The following is a 20465-nucleotide window of genomic DNA, read 5'->3' on the forward strand; positions in this document are numbered from 1 at the left end:
AGAGGTTATGAATCGCCCACAGTTGCTCAATAGGTCAGTGGCAGAGCCAGGAGTACTTCTGGCTCAAAGTCTCATGCTGTAACCCCAGAAGGCACCGCCTTTCCCGGATTGCTCACCAGTCCCAGGATATTGGCATGTGTTCCTCCTGATCGGATACAGGGTGGCAGGCACACTGCCTTTGTCCTAATAAATTAGCCTCATGAGCAGTCCCTTGTAGTCAACGGGACACTATCCATTAACTTCCATGTGTCTTGGGTCAGATGCTATTCCCATTTTGATTCAGGTTCTCTGGCATATTTGGGTCCTGTACCTCATTTCCTACCCAGGAACCTAGTCAAATCCCTTACATACAACACTCAGCAGAGGCTGTCTCCCTGCCACACTTACCCAACCTCTTTGATCTGGGTAGTTCCATAGGGAAACCCTTTTGCTGTTACCCTCAAGAGACTGCTGCATATTCTTTGATTTAGCCCGAAAGCTTTTAAGGCTGCCTCGTGGTTCTCCAATTCACCTCCTCATTACTGCCCATATTAGTCTCTAAAGGGCCATTAACTAACTTCATATCAAGTCCACTGACTTACTTGCTTGGCAACTGCCAAATTTTTTTCTCCAGTTTTATGTTTTATTTGGTTTTATCTTGTGAGTAGCATGGCAGGCTGTTCCTGCGCAGGTCACTAGGTACATGTGATTGACTAATCGCCCAAGGGGAATACAATTCAGTCACCAGGCCCTGCTGCGAAAGCCACGCTGCAGATTTGGATGCACCCTCTAGTGCCTGAGGGTCTGACCCTGTGAGTGCTGAGGGCTCAGCTGCATTGAGTCACAGGATTGGGTCCTTAGCTGGCATTTGATAAAGAAACAACACGAGCTAAAAGGCAGGCAAAAACGTGGCTGACTGTTTAATGGTTCTGAGCCTGGACAGAAGGGGGGTGGGTAGAAGGGACTGTGTAAAAAGCCTGTCAGAATAGGCTTATTATATTAGCATTTGATTCCTATTAGGAACGGCTCTCCAGACATAAGCGCTCTTTGTTGGGCTCTCAGGCAGTTATTGAGAGACAAGATTTTCTTGAGAGTGGACTCTTGGGGGATGAAAGAGAGACACTTGCCCCAGGCCTGTCGGCGTGCCACATACTTCAGATTGGCTTTCGAGGAAGCAAGGGTGAGAACACAGAGCGTTTGGCTCAGGCAAATAGCTCTCAATGGCTGTATGAAAAGAACGGCTCCTGCAAGGAACCAAAGTCTCAGCTGCCACGGATTTCATTGCTTCTCAGCTAGGATGACCAGATGTCCCGATTTTATAGGGACGGTCTCAATATTTGGGGCTTTTTTTTATATGAGCTCTGATTACCCCCCACCCCCTGTCCCGATTTTTCACACTTGCTATCTGGTCACCCAGCTGCTTGTAGGATTCCCTGAGCAGGATTCCCTGAGTAGGATTCACTCAGGATATTAACTGAGGCCGAAGAAACTAATAATTATCCCTCTGTGACGTTACACCACAGATTCTTTATGGAAATATGCTTATGATATGGGTATGGCCTAACTGAGGTATATTTTATGCAAGATGGGTCTTTTGTATAATCAGAAAGGTTATAATTTACTGAAAGTGATTATCCAATTTGTATGCCTGTATCATTTCTGTACCTAATATTAGGTATATTGACTATGTAACAATGACACCTGCGTGTGTATTTGGGAGACACCCACCAGACAATAGGCCATCAGCCTTGATAGGCCATTAGGAAGAAACAATAAGACTTTGAAGATACTAATCTCTCTCCTTTCTGAAAGATGTCCTGGGATGTAGCTGTCACACTACTAGGTCAGGTGGTCCTGCCACCTGGTACTAAACACCATCTTGGACTTCTAGTAATTTTCCACTAAAAGGAGGAGGCGGTCAAGACTGGGAAACAAAAGATTCCCGCCTTATGTAAATCTTATTTGAGGCTGGGGAGTAAGGCAAACAGGACTCTTCTCCATTGCCTTCCAGCCCAAGAAGAAAGACTGCTGAAAGTACCTGAAGAGACAAAGGAACTGAACGGTGGGAAAAGCACGGGCTAGTCCAGACTAAGACAGGAGTCAGACTAAGTCTAGCCTGTAAAGTGAAATTACTGGAACTCTAAGCTACAGAAACTCCGCAACTTGCCTAAAACAACATTTAGGGTGGGAAATTATTTCTTGAAACCAGTCCCTTTAAGATCTTAAGCTTAGTATCTGTGTTTTGTTTTATTTGCTTGGTAATCTGCTTTGTTCTGTTTGCTATCCCTTATAAGCACTTAAAATCTGCCTTTTATAGTTAATAAACTTGTTTTTGTTTATTATTAAATCTAGTTTGTGCTAACTGGGGGAGGGGGGAAGAAGTTGTGCATATCTTCCTCCACACTGAGGGAGGGGGCGAATTTATGAGCTTACATTGTATAGATTTCTCTGCAGCGCAAGACAATATTATTTTGCGTGTACTTTCCAGAGGGGAGCTGTACTTGAGTGCTGGGTGATTTCCTAGCTGAGTCATCTCATAGAGAGCTGTTTGCAGACTCTGTGGGATTCTACAGCTGGTGTGGACCTACCCGTGTGTGTGTGCTGCCAGAGGCCGGAGAGCCTAATTCAGCAAAACAGGGAGAGGGAGCCCAGGCTAGCGGAGCAGGCAGGCGCATTGAAATCCCAGTACATCAAGTGACATCCTAGAATGGGAGGCCAATCTGTCACACCCACCTCCTTCTGACCCAGGCTGGCTTTATAATGCTTATTCTGACCCCCACTTTTCCTTTGGCTTCAGTAGCGTTACTCTCCCATTTGCACTGGTGGAAGAGCGATCAGACTAAGGTCCTATATGGCCAAACTTTGCAAACCTGGGTGCCCAAAGTTAGGCCCCTAAATTCTTATTTAGACACCTACATGAAAGTGGAGTGATTTTCAGAGGCTCTAAATGCCAACAAATCACACTGATGTCACTGGAAGTGCAAGTGTCCAGCACCTTTGGAAATCAGTCCACTTATTTAGGGGATAGTAAGAGAGAACGAAATCCATGGCTGCATACTTAATGATAGAGCAGTGGTACTCAGACCTCAGCGGTTCAAAAGCCAAATTGGCGATCAATGTTACCCAAAAGAGCCCCAGTATTGCGAATTCATTGTTTCATTTACTATTCATATTTAAACAATCTGATGGGGAAATATTTAGTTTATATATAAGTCTATGGCAAATAAGTTAATAACTTAGTGCAAGTTGATAACTTAATTGGTTAATAATGTAGTAAAAGTATCCTGATTGGTTACTAATTAAATCACACTGTTTTAATATCATGGGCTGCAAAGAGCTGCAGGGGATACATTAAAGAGCCAGCCGCAATCTGAGCATCACTGCCCTAGCCCCTTGTGAGTGGTGGGAATCTGGCTTTGGCTGGAATTTTAGATTTTTGGGCCCATCTCCAGTACAGCTCACACACGTTATACGAGAATGGCTACTATGTATTGTGCATTCATGGCATGATCGTGAGGGATGCTGCACTCAAGGCGAGTGCTCAGGACCTGATAGGATTAAGTGAGTAGGTAGCACATTTCATCCTACAGGACCGCACAGTGCTCTGCATCAGCACAGAGACACGTACGTGACTCACGTCACCCACTGCTGAAGTGCAGCTATTCCTGGGGTGGAATGCAGCAACTGTTTGGCACAACGCAGCCCGTTAGGCTGAGAAGTGACGGAAATGCCATAACCAAGGAAATCTGCAGTGAGGGAAGAAGGCTGACAAAATATAATTACCCCAAACTGGAGTGCAACCTCGACACTGGGTCACAGCCCTAGTTCTGCATGCTAGAATGGAGAGAATCCAGGACTGGGACACATCTTCTCTCCCTGGCAAAAATAAGGTAGCGCATCTCACTGCCCACTGTCACCTAGGCTTTCTGTTTCCCGAAAGGGAACAGCTGCAGAGAAACTCCAGTGATATGCATTTCCTTATAACCTTCCCCCTCTTAAATCTAGTTGTAGTGAGACTGAGGCCTGATTAGTTGGTAGCTTTTAGCTACCCATTAATATTCTATCACCCATGGCTTCACCGAAATGCAGCAGCACCAAGCTGACCGATACTCATGAAATTCCAGCCATAAGAGCAAAACAATGTTTCGATTTGAAAAGCCAGTCTGGCTTTCTAATGAGCTGAAAGGTAGGACCCAGCTGTACAGGGGGCCAACAGAAGTTGTCTAAAATTAATGGTACACAAGGTTATAAATAGGGTGTCATGCATTTTTATGCCCACTAACATAGCGACATGTAGAGTAGGCTACCATGCACTGTCTATGGTAGAGGATTAACCCTTTCTGGTTTTCCTGGGCTGAGACCAAAAATAGCAACCCACACCCTCCACCGTCAGCACCATTTGTCCAGTCCATCTTCGGGAAGGAAGTAAAAGCAACGGTTCCCAAACCTCAGAGGCGTGTTAGGGTACCATTCCCACAATAAGCAAATGGATAAGCTGCAAGTACATGCCTGAAGCCATTGGAACCGGTGTCCCGCAAGCAACTCCTGGTGCAGCTCCATTGTTCAAGCTGGGGGCAGGACAGAGGGAGCTTGTGCATGGAACGTAGACCATTTGTATGCCAAGAGGGCCAGCTCGGTGGGGAGGCACCATCCCTGCACTGCAGGGCAAAGCCAGGCAAGGAGTGATCCTCTGCTGCATTTTGGCTGTTCTATGCCGCACTGGCAGCCCAAGGAACTTAACCAGACTCTTCAGGAGTCTGTCCCTTTGCCTGGGAGATTCCTTAGGGTATAGATGTACTGCAGTAACATCTGTGCCATGCCACCAGTTAGGGGGGGAAAGGAGGCCCGGCCAGTGTGTCCCTATAGCATGACAAACCTTCAATAGCACAAGAGCAATCTCTGGCCGTGGGCGACCAGTGTGTAATCAAGGCGCAAATTACCACCAGGGGGAAGCACAAACATGGCTTAAAGCAACGTTTGAACCCCATTGTCCTGAGCAGCCCGGGCCCTACCACAGGGAGACCCAACCACCCCAGATCCCATCCCACATGTCTCTTTGTTGGCAAAGAAACCAGAGACTGGAAAGATGCAAAGAAGCCATTTCAGAGGTGCTCACTTTGCTTTGGGACCAGAATTTTCTATTCAAATTCTCCTTGGTATTTCAATCCCAAGGCTTTGTATTTCACTGGCCAAGTCATAATCTTGCAGTGACAACAGTTTTCAGGAAGGAACATGGTTTAAATGTATGGTATGTGCTGGTTTTATTTTACCTTCCATGGATGGCATGTCAACCATCCCTATGGCTGGGGTCTAGGTCTAAACAGAACAACAGACGAGCAACCATGTAATACAAAGAAGATAAACTTTAGCCTCTATATGATGTCCAGCTGTGTTTTTGCAGAAGGCTTCTGGTGACAGCACAGACTAGAGAAGCAAAGCTTGTGGGAACCAACCATGGAATCAGACAAACTCAAGTAGAACATAAACAGAGTAATGGGTCAATTTCTGCTCAGAGACACCGGTGTAAATCCATAGTAACTCCACTGAAGTCAGTGGCGTTAGTGTTTAATGCCGCTAGGATAAATTCAGAAGGGATATATAAGACGCAAAGGGATATGTTATACCTTGCCAAGTCAGTAGGAGTCTAAGACCCCGGTTGAGCACAACACCTAAGTACGTGCTTAACTTTAAGCATGTGCTTAACTGGTTTGTTGAATCAGGACCTAAGTCATTTAAGGGAAGGTAGAGGAAGTCCAGCTAACATGCGCGTTGAGAAAGGCAAACCATCTATATTATATGAAGTGAGACACCCTCTAAACTCAGTCCATACATCCAGATAAGTTTGCTAGCTAATATGAGGTCAGAAGTTCCAAACTTTAGCAGCTGTATTTTTAGAGGATGATGCTGCATTTATAATAATAAGGGGCAAATTCTGCTCTCTCTGACACTGATATAAATGCAGAGTAATTCATTTGGCAGCAGAGTTAAATGAAGAACGCAGCAGTCCTGCTATTTTAATGACTAGACCATAGTTCTTCTCGGGTCTAATAAGTCACAGAGTTCTGCAGTGCCTAACAACACAGCATAAGCAACCTGTAAAATGTAAACAACTCCTCAATTTCTCACCGATTTATTTTGACTGCCTCCTATCGTAATGTTTTATTTCATTATTTTAAAATCCAGAGAGATATTTCTGAAAAGTTACATAGAAAAAGGAAATGTGAGGATCAGAAATAAGGCTCATGGCCTGGACATATAAAACACACAGAGGAAAGTATTCATGAAACCAAATCTAACCAGTGGAAAACAAAAACTGACAATGTGGTAACTTGCAGGAAGTCCTTTATTAAGAGATAAAGGCTAGCATTACAACTGGACTATCCATTTTCAAAGATTAACAAAACCAAACCAAACCCAGGATAAAACAAGAAAATGTTTCTTTGTTAAAATAAAATTAGAACGTTTGTTTCTATTGGTTTGTTATGATTACAAAGCTTGATTGGAAATCGCGTCCTGATTTGCACACCAAACAGTAGTGAGACACCAGTTGTGTAACTAAGCAGTTAGAAAGATTAGCGAGATTTCCTCCCCCAAAACTCCACTGCGGGTGTACGATGGGGGCGGACAGCAGCAGCATGTTAAAACACAAATGGTCACACCTTCTTTTCAGACAGCTACTGTACAAAACAAAAATTCATAATAAATATCTTACAGAAGAGGCTCAGTACACTGCTACAATCCTTCACTGAAGGGAAACATATATACATCTTTCTCTCTATATATATCTCCTATATATAACTTATTTGACTTACATCACCATAAATGCTACAGGTTTCTAAGAGAAGGATAGGTCAGGAATTCCAAAACAATCATCACCCAGTGAAATGTATGTATCAGACCTGGGCCCCAATGCCTGGGATCAGAACACCACACAAAGAAGTTCTGATCCTGATCCAGATTTTGTGCTGAGAGTGAATCTCTAGTAGCTACAGTAACTGGAAGAGTGAGAACAAGAGACTCAAAAGGTCTGCTTAAAATAGACAGGATTGACATTGGCGTGAATGAGGAACTGGCAGGTTTCCTGCCCTTGTCACCTCGAGGTTAGCTCAACTTTTCAGTGGTCAGGGCTGGACCGCACATGCTGGCGTTAAAACTCTTAACCCTCAGTAACAGGAATGCAGCTGTTGTAAAGAAGTCCCACTTCAAGCTTAGAGACACAGGCCTGGGCTGAATAATATAAAACAACAGCACCAGTGTAAATGCTTGCTATAATGTTACTTCCATATCAAGGACCAATGCAGCAAAACACCATGGTATTTTTTCAACTGAGCTTTCTATACCACAGATGCATTCCCCCCTCGTGATCCAGCGAATCACTTAAACCCATGCTTAACTTTAAACTCATCTGAAGTCCACAGATCTACTCACATGCTTAAAGCCAGATGTGCTCTTCAGTACCTTGTTGAACTGGGGACGAAGATTCCTCTTTCACATTATTAGGACTAAGGGGAACACAAGCCAAGCTAGAAAGTAATTGGGGAGCTAATCAAAAATATCACGCTGATTGGGATTTGTCTCTAACCGGGAACTTGCACATGCAAGGAGTTCTAGCTAATGAACTGTGCCATGGACATAAACAGATGGAGGAGGTCTCTCTGCTTGTTTGACACCAGGGTGGGCTTCATTATTAGCACATCTGTTTTTCTTGGCACAATCTCAGGGAAATCTCAGGTCAGAAATCGCAGTCTATCTCAAATGGGTGCTACAACCTTGGGAGAAAAAACACATAGTTGCTTTTGAGTTAAACACTCACACACGAAGGAAAAAAATACCAAAGCAAGAAAGCATGACTTCAGCATCCAACTATTTGTTGGAGCGTGTGAGATGGTTTAAATTCCTGGAGCTAGAGCAGCGTTCCATGTATGTTCATTAGAGAGGCCTGAATTGAACCTCAAACTCTGGGGAAATTCAGCGCTGGATCCAAACTTTGCAGCTGTCCATTAGCTCCATAAAGGGGCTTAACAGAAATTCTGGATCCCCTATGCTGTGAACGTTTTCAAAGTCTGGATCCCGACGTGCACTCTCTGGCTCGGGTCCGTCCGTTTCATATATTGTGTAACACGCCGGTAAAATGATATTGGAGGAGAGTGCTATTGAGTTCATGACCTGTTCTACATACACATTTTCAGATCAGTGAAGGGAAGGTGAGAAACGTGTGAGCCACTGCGTCCTGAAGGAACCCAATGTGGATTTGTAAAGATTTCCCAGCATATTTGGAGGAGGGCAAACTTGAGATTCAGTGGTTTGATTAAAGGAAACAACCAGATCAGCAGGGGTCTTTTCTTCCCTCCAGCCGACCCCCAGGATAAGAATATCTTCACTGGGCTTCAATGGAAGTTATCCATATCCTGCTGGAGGAAGATCAGGGCCTGAATGTTCTAGGTCTTCAAAATTAAGCTAGATGTCTGGTGAGGACAGGCTTTCTGGCAAGATTCCTGGTCCAAACAGCCGTTCTCATGCTATTTTGGCACATCTGCACCCAGAACCTAGAAATGCAGACGCAGCGGTGCTAAGGTTCTCTCTGGGTTCAGCTCAGGTTTGGGGCCCAGGTTTGGGTCAGTTCTTATTAAGAGGTGGGTAGGAACCAACCCTCCTTACTCCAGCTTCTGATAAGAGTTTAAAGCTCAAACCTCTCTCTGTAAGGGTCTAGATCCAAACCTCAAGGTTGAATAGGCCATGCTTTTGGATCTGGATTTTGAACCCCTAAATCAGGAGCTTTCAGATCTGGGATTTTGGTTCCGCCCAATTTTGAGATACTGGTTGAAATATTCAAATGCAGCCAGAGAATTTAACCACACACCTTTGCACGAGCTAGCTAGATTTCCTGAAAGAAAGGACTAGAGTTTAATTGAAGAACCAACATGTTTGTTTTCGCACTTCTCCTATTCCTGCTGCCCCTTATATTAAATACAGTGCACCCAGCAGCCAGACTTTTCTTTGTTCAAGATTAACAAAACTGACTTCTCTTTCACTATCCCAACTCCATTCGAAGGTGGAAGGGTCAATCCCCTTACCTTTTTCCTTGGCGTGGCTGTTTAATGGGGCCCTTTCACGTGGGCCAAGCTAGCAGAATGTTAACACTGGTCTACTCAGGGAGTGGGTAAAGGTCGGGGAGCCCCCTAGCACACTGCACGTAGCAGCTTTAGTTTGAAAGGTCACCGACTGCAGGAAAAAAAAGAGGGACCCCACTGTGGATGTTGTCTTGGGGCACCCCCCATAATGAGGTTGCCAGAGCACATTCTGCATGCAGTGCCAGCCCCAGGAGGAGCAGCAAGTCAAAGATGCAGGAGTCAATTTTTGGAATAATAACAACAGCGAAAAATAAATAAATAAACGAATGGCTCTTACAAGGGCTTGCAGCCGCCCACCACACAGTGCGCCCTCAGTGCTGACATCTGTGGTTGAAATAGCTTCCGTCGGGCCTCATCAAACACTCCCATTCTGTAACAATACTTTGCTGACCTTTAAGGAGCTGACTTCGGCCAGGCTGCTCCTATACAGATAGAAGACCTACAGCATGGCTGCAGCTAGCCTGTGTCAGCTCACTTGGGCTCGCAGGGCTAAAAATTGCAGCGTAGACATTCAGGCTCAGGGTGGAGCCCAGGCTCAGGGACCCTGCAATGGGGGTGGATCTTAGAGCCTGGGCTCCAGCCCGAGCCCAAATCTCTACGTTGCTATTTGCAGCCCCACAGCCAATCCCTGTGAGGCTGAGTCAATCGACCTAGGCTCGGTGTCACTGTGTAGACATAGTCACAGGTACAGAGAACAGACGCGATTTCCCCAAGGTCAGAAAGCAGCTGCAAAGCCAGGAACAGAACCGGGGAATCCTGCCTCCTAGTAATCTGCTCTCACCACTATTCTGATGGGGAAATGCTGGCATGTCCCTCCCTATAGTACGGACTTTGCTTGAGCTAGCAAAACCTAGAATTAAAATACAGGGAAAATAGGGTCAATAGATTTGAGAACCCTTCCCCTCCACCGAATAGTTTTCAATGATCACAGAATCTTATCCTCCAGGAGGGTCACCCAGCCCTAATTAGAAAAGGACACACATGAGACAGGCAGAGAGAGAGAGAGAGAGAGAGAGAGAGAGAGACAGACAAATGGAGACCTTTTTAGTTCTCTGTGGTTTGTTTCCAACAATTAAATGGAAGCCGTACACATGCGAGACAGAGAGAGAGCATCAAAAGAGAGAAAGATGCTCAAGAGTCCCCAGGGTAGGGGCATAAGAAAAGGGAACTTCTGGGTAATATGAGGATCCCCTATTGAGAAACTTTGATGAAAAGTAAATTTGCACATTTTCCCTAAAGCCAGAGGCTGCTAATAGCTCTGATCAGTCTCACCGGATGCGTAGCACAGGGCGCTTGCTTCGAAAGGTGAAAGTTCAGAGACTGGCCAGATGTCTGCACTAGGGACAGACAACATCTGGGTCAGAGAGAGAAGAGCTGGCTACATTACTTAGCTCTGGCAGCAATCCCTGCTGGGGAAAAAAAAGAAAAGACTCCAGCCTTGGGAGAAGCTGTTTTAGATGTTCTAGTCAGGACTGGTCAGATGGAGAACAACACCAGGGCAAAGTAGTGGGAGAATTGACTGTAAACCAGGGAGGGTTTCTATGCGCAAGGAAACACTAGCTCACACCCTCCTGGTCAGGAGGCAAGGCATAGTTGAGATGCAGCATCTAGCTTATATCATGCAATAAATATTTCACTCTTCAAAGCACTGTACAAACATCAGCTAATCCTCATGACATCTTGTTAATCAGGGTAGTGCCAATAACCCCATTTTACAGCTGAGGAAATTGAGGTTAAGTGACTCACCTAAGGCTGCATAAAGGAATTAGTGTCCTTTAGGCTCAGGAGGAGCTGGAGTTCAGTCCCCTGCTCACAATGCTATGCCTCTTGCAACAGTTCATTGGTTGTCTGTGCAGGCTAACTGAGAGAGACAAGTCGGAAAGATTCAGATGGGCATGTGCAATGCTGGATTTGACTTTGCAGGTTGACTTTTCACAGGGCTTCCACTGCAGTGTGCACCACTGATGGACCGACTTTGTCCCCTCTCCTTCCATCTGTCCAGATGGTGGACAGCCATATATAACCATCTAAGAAAAGAGATGGCCCTGAACAAGCCCCCTGGATCCAAACACCCCCAAACGTTGGGATAAAGGGGACCGAAATCGGAGCCACAATCCACAGCAGAAGTTTTGCAAAGGGGCCCAGCTTCAAATGGGCTGAACCAAAGCCCTGGGTCCGAACACCACTACTGGAATTTACCAAATTAGTAGAAGGTCACGTTTTAGGCTTCTGCTCTCACAGTCTTCACCGAAGAACATGGGAATTGTACCTGAGTAATGGTGGCAGGATCAGGCCCTTTGTCCCACACAGGTTTTTTTTTAAAAAAAATCTTTGTTAAACTCAGGGGTGCTGGAACAATTTGTATAGTGGGGGTGCTGAGAGCCATTGAACCAAATTGTGAACCCTGAATGTAATGGAAATCCCTTCAAGCCAGGTGGTGCAGCTATCCTACCCCTCAGCCTCCCTGCAGATGAGTCTCTCAGGCCACATATGGTAAATAATGGAGAGTGGGTGGGCATGGCTGAAACTCAGGTCGTTCTTTTGGGAAATAGCCTAGAATATGACTCTCTCCTTAAATTAAAATTCATCTGCCATTGACCGGTAAAAATAAATCACATGACTCCTCCCTTCCCCCGGGCTATTTCCTCCCCCCCTCCCCTTGAGGTAGATGTCTATTGGCAGGGGATGAAACCAGAAAAGAGTCTTCCAAGCAGGTCTGCCCCCCGGGGGCCTGCTCAGGTCAATTAGTGCACGTTCACTTTTAAACCTACGTCCCTGCTTGACTTGCCAAGCCAGGTCTGGTCTGGTTAATAGGTGGCTACGTTATGCGTCTCCGATGCACTAGGCCTGCCCGGGCTCAGCATTCTTGCAGTACACAGGCAGCCGTCGCCGTCTGGGGTGGGGGCGAGCTGCATTTCTCAGGGGCTACAATCTTTCCTTCATAGTCAATGCAGGTGGCGCTCCGTGTCCGCACTCCCTCGCCGCAAGTTCGGGAGCACGGCGACCAGGGGCCGACGCGCCAGATGGGGCACGGGAGGTCGCCGCAGGGCTTGATGTCCTCAGGCTTCAGAGCCTTGTCGCAGGTGGCAGAGGCCTGGCCCTCCACATCCCGGCATTCCACCGTTCGCCTCTGCCAGCCAGAGCCGCAGGTTTTGGAGCACACGGACCAGTCTCCCATAACCCACTGCGAGGTCAGCATGGGCTGGATGATGTTGGCGGATTTCTTCTCCTTGACCTTCTGCTTGCTAAAGGGGACGTCCTTGGGGATGAAGAAAGTGTACTTCACCTTGGGCGGGAAGACCTCACTGGAGACGGTCAGCAGTTGGACGGTGAGAGATTCCGGAAGCTGCTGGAAGCTCTGGAGCCGCTCCAAGGTCGTCAGAGAGCCGCTGTACTTCAGGATTGTCCCCTTCACCAGGAGGTCTTGCTCCATGGCTGAAATGGCAAAGTCTCCATTCAGGAGGTACTTGCCGTCCAGGGTTCTCAAAGCCAGGTAGTTTCCATCGTGTCGGACCCCTCGGTGGCTGCGTTGTTTGATGTCAATGTTGGTAGCTCCAGCAGGGATCGTGACAATGTCATTATATCCATACCTGCATGAATCAAGAGGAGATGGTTGTCGTCCTGAACTTACAAACAAATTAGTACAGGGACGGGTTAGCATATTGCCCATGACAAGCTTGACCTAATCAGCACTCCAGTGCTGTGGCCGGGAAATTCTACGACAGCCTCTGATAAAAAGTTAAACAGGAGGGTTTTTCTGAACAAAATGTGAAAATGGGCCGTGCAATCAATTATTTATTTTGATATGAAATTTCCTTTATTTGACACTGCCCCTAAATTTTTACATTGCAATGGGGCTGCAGAGTTTTGTACTGAAAGCTCAGATCCGTATTGGGACCTCATCACGGACACAGAGGAGAGTTTTGACAGCTGGGTATGAGGCAGCTGGGGATTTTGATACCTGGGGAGGGATCAGTGACAGTTTGGAGCTGGAGGATAAGAACACTGGCTGGATGTTTCTGCTAAAACAATCAGCAGTTACTGATATTTATATTGTCCTCTTTAGGTTTCAGAGTTAACATCTCCTGTGAGATGAGGAGGGCAGTTCACACCTGTCTGAGCTATTTTTCCAGGCCGTCTGCAGATTCAGGCATGTATCTCTGCATTGGTTGCACTTGGTTCATAGAATATCAGGGTTGGAAGGGACCTTAGGAGGTCATCTAGTCCAACCCCCTACTCAAAGCAGGACCAATCCCCAATTTTTGCCCCAGATCCCTAAATGGCCCCCTCAAGAATTGAATTCACAAGCCTGGGTTTAGCAGACCGATGCTCAAACCACTGAACTATCCGGTTTTCTTTGCAACCATCAGAGACAGCAACTGGGTTTTAAAAAAAAGGAAATAAGATTCTGGAGTGCAGTTTTGCCGCTGGGCTGGATTCCAGGGCAAATTGTGTTGCTGTCGAATCCTGGAGTATGCAGGGGCCTAGGGACTGCAGTGTGAGCACTGAGTCATGGCTATGGACTAAAAGGCCTTTAAGTCAGGGACACTCTGTCATTGTGCCTTGTACATTGTCTGTGCTCAGCAAACAATAATGATCATCTGTGACAGGTATGAGGCAACACACTAGAATCCAGCACTTGGCACAAGTCAGCACCTGTAACCGACAGGAATATTCACACATGGCATTTCAAGGGCTTGCGTTGTGGCTTGCAATTATGCGTAGAGTATTTTGGAACAAAGCCTTAGGGTCGAATTCTGCTCTCCGTCGCGCTGGCATCCTTAACCCTGATCTTAATAGGATCTCTTGTAGATTAAATCCTTTTGGCTGTCATTACCACGTTAATCTCTCTTTAGTCAACCACAAACAATTCATTGGCAAATGGAAGTTCCATTCATTGTGTTCCCTGGAAGGAAACCATTTAGGAAATCTAATTGGACTTTGGGAGTAATCTCGCCACATGGAATTTGATATCTCAGCCCTTTGTTACTCTCTTTCCAAGAAGCCTTTTATATTGGGCTCTGTTGGCTAGCATTATTCTGCTTGAAGTTTAACCTTTAAGCACACAGGGCCAGCTCTTCGGATGGTGTCAGTTGCCACAGTTCTATTGATGTTAGTGGCAATACACTGATTTATACCCTCTTTAAGCTCTGGCCCAGACAACAAAACTCACCAGCGTGTCAGGCCAGCATGAGATCATTGAGCCATGCAAGCATTGCATAGGTCTTGTGCTGGCCCACTGCACGCAGGTGAAATTCAACCTCTCCGCTCAGGGCAGGGACTGACTTTGTGTGCTTGGTAGAGCACCAAGCCCATGCCAGTGGCACCAGATAATGTTGAAAGCAACAGGCACTGATTGGGTTACATAAGGAATAAACTTTGCAGAAGTTTCATGGAGTTTGAGGCAGAGATAACGAACAGAACAGGGTCACTTGACTGGATTCGGAGCTCATTTACACTAGTGTAAATCCAGGTTAACATTATGGAAACCAACAGAGTTATGCCTGATTTATACTGGTGCAAAGTAGATCAGAATCTGCCTGACTGACAAGTAGTTTAGAGTCTAAACTTGTGTGTGTGTGTGTGTGTGTGTGTGTGTGTGTGAGAGAGAGAGAGAGAGAGAGAGAGAGAGAATTGTTTTTGCAACCTTAATAATATCATGATACCTTTAAAAGTTAATGTTAAGAGGTATTTTTAAAAATATATATTTAAAGTTTTTCCAGCAATTTTGGCATCCACAACATTGCAGCACTTAGATAGCACATAAGAATCAGAAAGTGTAACGGACAAGGGACAAAATGTTAGTCTGACCGGGTCTGGGTTCACTATCCAAGCTGTTTCAAGAGTAAAAATTAAAACAAATGGGGAAGAGTAACCTAGGTGATTAAATCTGAAATAATTGTCAACATCTGACATGCTGCTGGTCGTCTGTGTAAGGAGATATGCTTTTAGTAATGTGTGGGGGTATTCTTTGCTCGGCTACACCCTGTGTGAATGTATTAATGTCAGTGAGGTTGCAGAGGTGTAACTGAGTGAAGAATCGGTTCAGAGGCTGGATCCTGAGCTACTGTAGATCAGTGGAGCTCCACTGAAGTCTAGTGTTTGGCCCCTTGGGAAAGAGCCTTGGAAACAGTGACTATGTTTTATGATTAAACCCCTTTTCTCACTGGGCTTGATCCTGCAAAGCTCCCATTAGCTGGAACGATGGAAAATCAGGACCTCTGAGAGCATCCGTCCAGAGTTTGCAGGTTGTTCGGGGGTTTGATCCTGCCAGGGGCTGAGTGAGTATCAGGACCATTATGAGGTGAAAGCTGCTGCTCCAAAAACATCCCCAGGAGAGACAACCCTCTCTCACTTGGTGCACCTTTACGCTACGATCATGTCCTTCCAACACAGCCTGGAATACCAGGCTTCAACCTTCCCAGGACTTACTTGGATCTGTTGAGTGAGCCAGATATTTTCCTGCATGTTGACCCATTGCCACCGCACACCCCACACTTGTCGAGCTTCTTGGAGGAGCCAACCACGTGGTCACAGCCAGCTTTGATGCACTGCCCGTGGACACAGATGGAGAGGGTCTCTGGCCCACACAATGTCCCATCGATCACCTGGGCCATAAGAAGCAGACAATAATGAGACAGTTCCATGACCCCAGCTGGGGCCTTTCATTCAATTATATTCCAGGCAAGGACAATAATAATTAAAGGCAAGTGTCTTACTTTGGCCTCAAATACTTTGAATTCGCTCCTCCCTCTGGCTCGGCAAAAGAGCTTGCAACGGTCCCGGGGGGACACCCCTGAATACTTGGGGAGCCACTCCAGCAGATTCCCATCCAGATCTGTGAAGTTGTAGCTGTTGTACTTTTCGCACTGCTGCTCTCTAAAGCTCTTCCCTGAAAGGAAGGGGAAATGTGACCCGACAGCAACCTAAGGGCAATGAATCACTTGCCTGAAGTCTTACAAATGGCATCCATCCAGTCAGTGAGCTATGCTTGCTGCTTATCTGTGCATACACACTGCAAGTCTCACCAGTAGACCCTGTGGGAGCTGGGAGCTGGGTGGATACCCCTACCAGAAGACTGGCCAGTTAACCTGCCAATGGCTCTTGGGGAAGTGGTGACTGGGGAAGGGGTGGTTTTGATGAATAAGCCTGATGGTAAGTGTGGGATGGGAGGCCGTGAGCTGCCTCCAGAAGCTGGGTGAGGGATACTCTGATTGTCTCAGTGGCAGACAGAGCCCTCCCTGTCTCCCTAACATTACGCTATGCAGTGCCTGGCAGTCAGATCTCAGCAGACAGGCTGCTGCCATCCATAATGCCTCCTAAATTATATCAATAGCTGTACAATGGCTCCTTTCACTCCTGCACTGGGAAATCCGGCCGTTCTCTCTGGAGCGTCTGCAGACGGAGCCAGGGATATTGTGTGGAGGGTAGTGTGACTTGCAAACAGCGGATTACCATCCAGCGGGCATTCCTCTGTGCGGCATGACTGATATTTGGCTCTCTGACCCTCGCAGTATTTTCCACCGTTCTGAGGTGCAGGATCATTGCAGTCCCGGTACGAGAAGTGCACTCCTCCTCCGCACGTCCTGGAACAGGCTCCCCACGGGCTCCAGGGGCCCCAGTTCCCATCCACCACGGGCTGCAAGACATTGCAAAGGATTCTGTTACAGAAGGCCCTTGTTACGGCAATGAAATAAATCAGTAATAATCTTTTGCTCTTATCTAGCGCTTTTCAGCAGTAGATCTCAAAGTGCTTTACAAAGCAAATCAGTATCATCTCCATTATACACATGGGGAAACCAAGGCACGGGGAGGGAAGTGACTTGCCCAAGCATTAGGCCAGTGGCCAAGCCAGGAATAGAAGCCAGGTCTCCTGAGTCCCAGTCCAATGCACTACTCACTAGAGAGGCCATTTGTGGGATGTTCAAAAGGGTTCTGAGTACCAAAGATGGACAATCTCAGCCTATACAGGCAAGCCTAAGTGCCTAAGGGACGTGGCTGCTTATGGTGGCAGGCTGTTAATGAGCCTAGAAGTTATGTTACAGTGTGTTTGTCTGTCAGGCGGTGTGTTGCTGTAGCCCGGGGTCGCTGGCAGCGTTCATTTCTAAATAGATAAATATGACAAAAAGGTGTTCTACAAAACCCGATGGAGGTCAAAATATTTTTTAAAAAAATGCAGCCAAGCCACATGCTCTGGCTGAGGTTTAAACATCCCCTGTGACATTTGCAACCCAAACCTTGCAGCATCACGGGAGACCCAGACAGGGAACAAGCCTGTGGTGCCCAAGCGAAACGGAGCAGTCCACGTCCCTCGTGCCAGCTGAGTGACGTGCAGAAAGCAAACAGCGAGCAGCAAGGGGGGCGGGGTAGGGGGGAACACAAATATGATTGTTTGTACATTAAAAGATCATTATGATTGCAGCAGGAGCCCACAAAGGACAGGAAACTCAGTTAAAGGAGTAAAGAGCCGATACTTTGGCACACCAGGAGAGGTGTTCTCTCCTCAGTTCTTAGCCTCTGTACTCAGTAGCAAGGTCATGAAGGCCAGAGGAATCACACCAGAGGAAAGCGGTTGTGAATTATGACTCAGCCTTGTGATTTTTATCCTGACATTGATCCTGTCATGTAAATATGGAGGGCAAATAAAGGACTACAGCACCAGTGAAATGACCCCATATGTTGCTGCCTAACAGTGCTGACGGGGGCCCTGATCTATCAAAGCACTTATGCACCTGCTTATCTTTAAGCACCATCAACTTTAATGAACCTATTCAAGTGCTTACAGTTAAGCGCGTGTTTAAATACTTTGCTGCACCTGGGGCCTGATTCAGACGTAGCTGATCTCTGTGTACGTTCCCAGCGGGGAAAGAAAATGACTCAATGGCACAAGGACAATCTGCTCTGTCGAGTTCAGACCAGCGCAAACCATAATGCAATTCACTGCAGAGTTAATCTATGAGCTGGCCTTACCCAGCACAGGCTGAAATAAAAAATCCCTCAGTGTAACATGCCATCAGAGGAGATATTCACAAGAAAACCAGGTAAATCAAAAGATATGAGCCCTTCCTGGATACAGGTTAGGACGGACTAGGATAAGGGAACCGCCTCCCTCTCCCCCCAATTTTGTAACATGAGGTGCTTCATTTATAAATTACCAGATGTCTAGGAGCTCAATTCTAATTGGCATAAACCTGATCCACAGGGATCCACATTAACAGACTGGATTACAGGATCAGGGCCATCGACACTATCAGCAGTTAACACTCACACCCAGAATATTTGCTCATCTTGTCTCTTCCTTGAGAACCGGGCAGAAATTGTTTTGTGTTTGAGTTCACCCTCCTTGGATGTAGGCAATGAGGAAGTAGGGTCTAGCAGTCTGAGCACAAGGCTGGGAGTCAAGACTTCAAGGTTTTAATCCCATCTCTGCTAGTGAGTTGCCATGTGGCCTTGGGCAAGTCACGTCGGCTCATTGCCTTAGGTTCCCCACCTCGGGTTAACAAGACTTCCCTGGATCTTGGGAGCAATCATGTATGCAAGTGCTAAGTATTAACTCTACTTAGATAACAAACTGTTTGTGGCAGATGCTCTCTTTTTGTTCTGTGTTATACAGCACCTAGCACCGTGGGCTCATGGGCCATGACTTGGGCTCCTAGTGCTACCACAATACACATAAGAATGATAATATGGCCTTCAAGGCTGGGCAATGCCTAAAGCTCAGCTGCTTTTTAAAGATGATTGTGGAGAGGAAGATCATGGGCAGATGCCAGAGGGCCCGGCTCTTCAGCCTCATTCGTGGTGAATAGTTCTTTTACCCAGGTAGAGACAGATCATCTCTTTCCCATCAGCCATTCTGTTACCTGGGGCTTCCTCGCATCTTGTGCCACGCAGCTGCCATCCCAGCACAGCCTGCCCACTCCACAGGGCGTACCGTCTGCCCATGGCAAGCTGCCATTTTTGGTGTGACATAGGGGCTCCCTGGTGTCCATTCTACACCACAGCTGTGCACAGATGTCCTCGTCCGTGGTGTTTGGGCAGTGCCGGAACTCCTTGCCAAAGATCTGCTGGCACTGGCGGTCCAGGTCGTACATGGAGAGCTGGCCTGGAAGGTCTGTGGGGAGGGCGATGGGTTCGGCTGGAGCATCAAGCAGACAGTCACCTAGTCAGCAAACAGGGCAAAGCAGAGTGAGGCTGGAAATGAAGGAGTTTACCATTCAGCTAAGGCATAGTCCTGGGCTCCTAGGGGCCAGCTCCATTCTCTTTTGCTGTCCAGCAGGGATGACTTTATTATCTCTATGCTGTCCCTGATCAGTGGGCGTCACGTCTAAGCCGGCAGTATCCCCCAGTGAAGCAATTCCTCAGCTGCCATTGTCTGCATGAAGCTGCCCCAACACCACTGCTTCCCGAGCATAACTGGGACGCCCCAGTGCACGGTGTCTGTGACGGAGAGCTTATAAGCCAAGCAGGTGGGTAAAAGACTGATATGGGACCTTGGGGGCCTCTGACCTATTCAGGCTTTGCCTGGCTAAGATGTCAGCCAGGGCCCACTGCCTGCCTTTCACAGCTTGCGTGTTCCAACCTGCCGCGGTGCTTGGACTGGCCTAGGAGCCGTTAGAGATGAAGTCTGTGCACCCAGCTGAACAGGAGCCAGGGATATCAATAGGGCCATATTGTCAATGGCATATAGGCACCAAAGGATGCAGATGGGCTCGAATGGGATTTTCAAAAGTGCCACAGCAGCTTAGGGGCCTAAATATGTTTGAAAATCTGGCCCTGGAGGACCTGTGCTGGCCTGGGTCCCCGTGGTCTGGAATAACCCCAGCCATCCAGTGGGTACTGAATTGATTCCTACCATGTCCCCCGTCAAGAAACTCTGTGAGGTACATGGCGCTGCAGGGGGACCAGGGCAGGGTCTTGTTCAAGTGGACAAAGAGAGGCGCCATCATGTGGTGTTTTCCCAGGGGCCCAAAGAGCCTCTCACAGGTCTTGGAGTCGTCATGGGGCATGCTGAGCACGTGTCCTGGAAGAGGAGAGCACCTGAATGTTAGCAAGCCATCTTCCTCCCTCCTCCCATCCTCACTAGCCTACATCCTCTCTGAGTACATCCCGACTGGCCTCTGACACTTCCCGCCCTTCTCAGGCTGACAGCCTTGTCGTGGGTTTGAACGGGGAATCCCCATCTGCTTCCAGGAGAGTCCCACACACAGAGGGCCCAAGGGGAGCACCTCTCCTAGGACAGGCGTCAGCCAGGTGCAGGCAAAAGCAGGTGCCACCATAAAAAGGGAATGTTCAATACAAGAGCAAAGGACCACAGTGAATAAAAAGAAAAGGGTTTGGAGTGCTTGGGCCAGATCC

The 20465-nt window shown here is 47.2% G+C and overlaps 1 protein-coding gene across 1 annotated transcript in view; it reads right to left on the reverse strand.

Moving 5' to 3' along the window:
- Positions 1-6304: 6304 nt before the first annotated feature.
- The window catches only part of ADAMTS8 (ADAM metallopeptidase with thrombospondin type 1 motif 8), a 31524-nt gene continuing 17363 nt past the window's right edge, over positions 6305-20465 (reverse strand). The window contains exons 4-9 of the mRNA XM_073320617.1: positions 19963-20130; positions 18971-19269; positions 16566-16749; positions 15830-16002; positions 15543-15718; positions 6305-12700 (exon numbers count right to left, since the gene is read on the reverse strand). Of these exons, the coding sequence (XP_073176718.1) occupies positions 11968-12700; positions 15543-15718; positions 15830-16002; positions 16566-16749; positions 18971-19269; positions 19963-20130 (1733 nt within the window). The 3' untranslated portion in view covers positions 6305-11967. The remainder of the gene's footprint in view (positions 12701-15542; positions 15719-15829; positions 16003-16565; positions 16750-18970; positions 19270-19962; positions 20131-20465) is intronic.

The sequence above is a fragment of the Lepidochelys kempii genome, chromosome 22 (assembly GCF_965140265.1).
Source record: "Lepidochelys kempii isolate rLepKem1 chromosome 22, rLepKem1.hap2, whole genome shotgun sequence".
NCBI classification, from domain to species: domain Eukaryota; kingdom Metazoa; phylum Chordata; order Testudines; family Cheloniidae; genus Lepidochelys; species Lepidochelys kempii.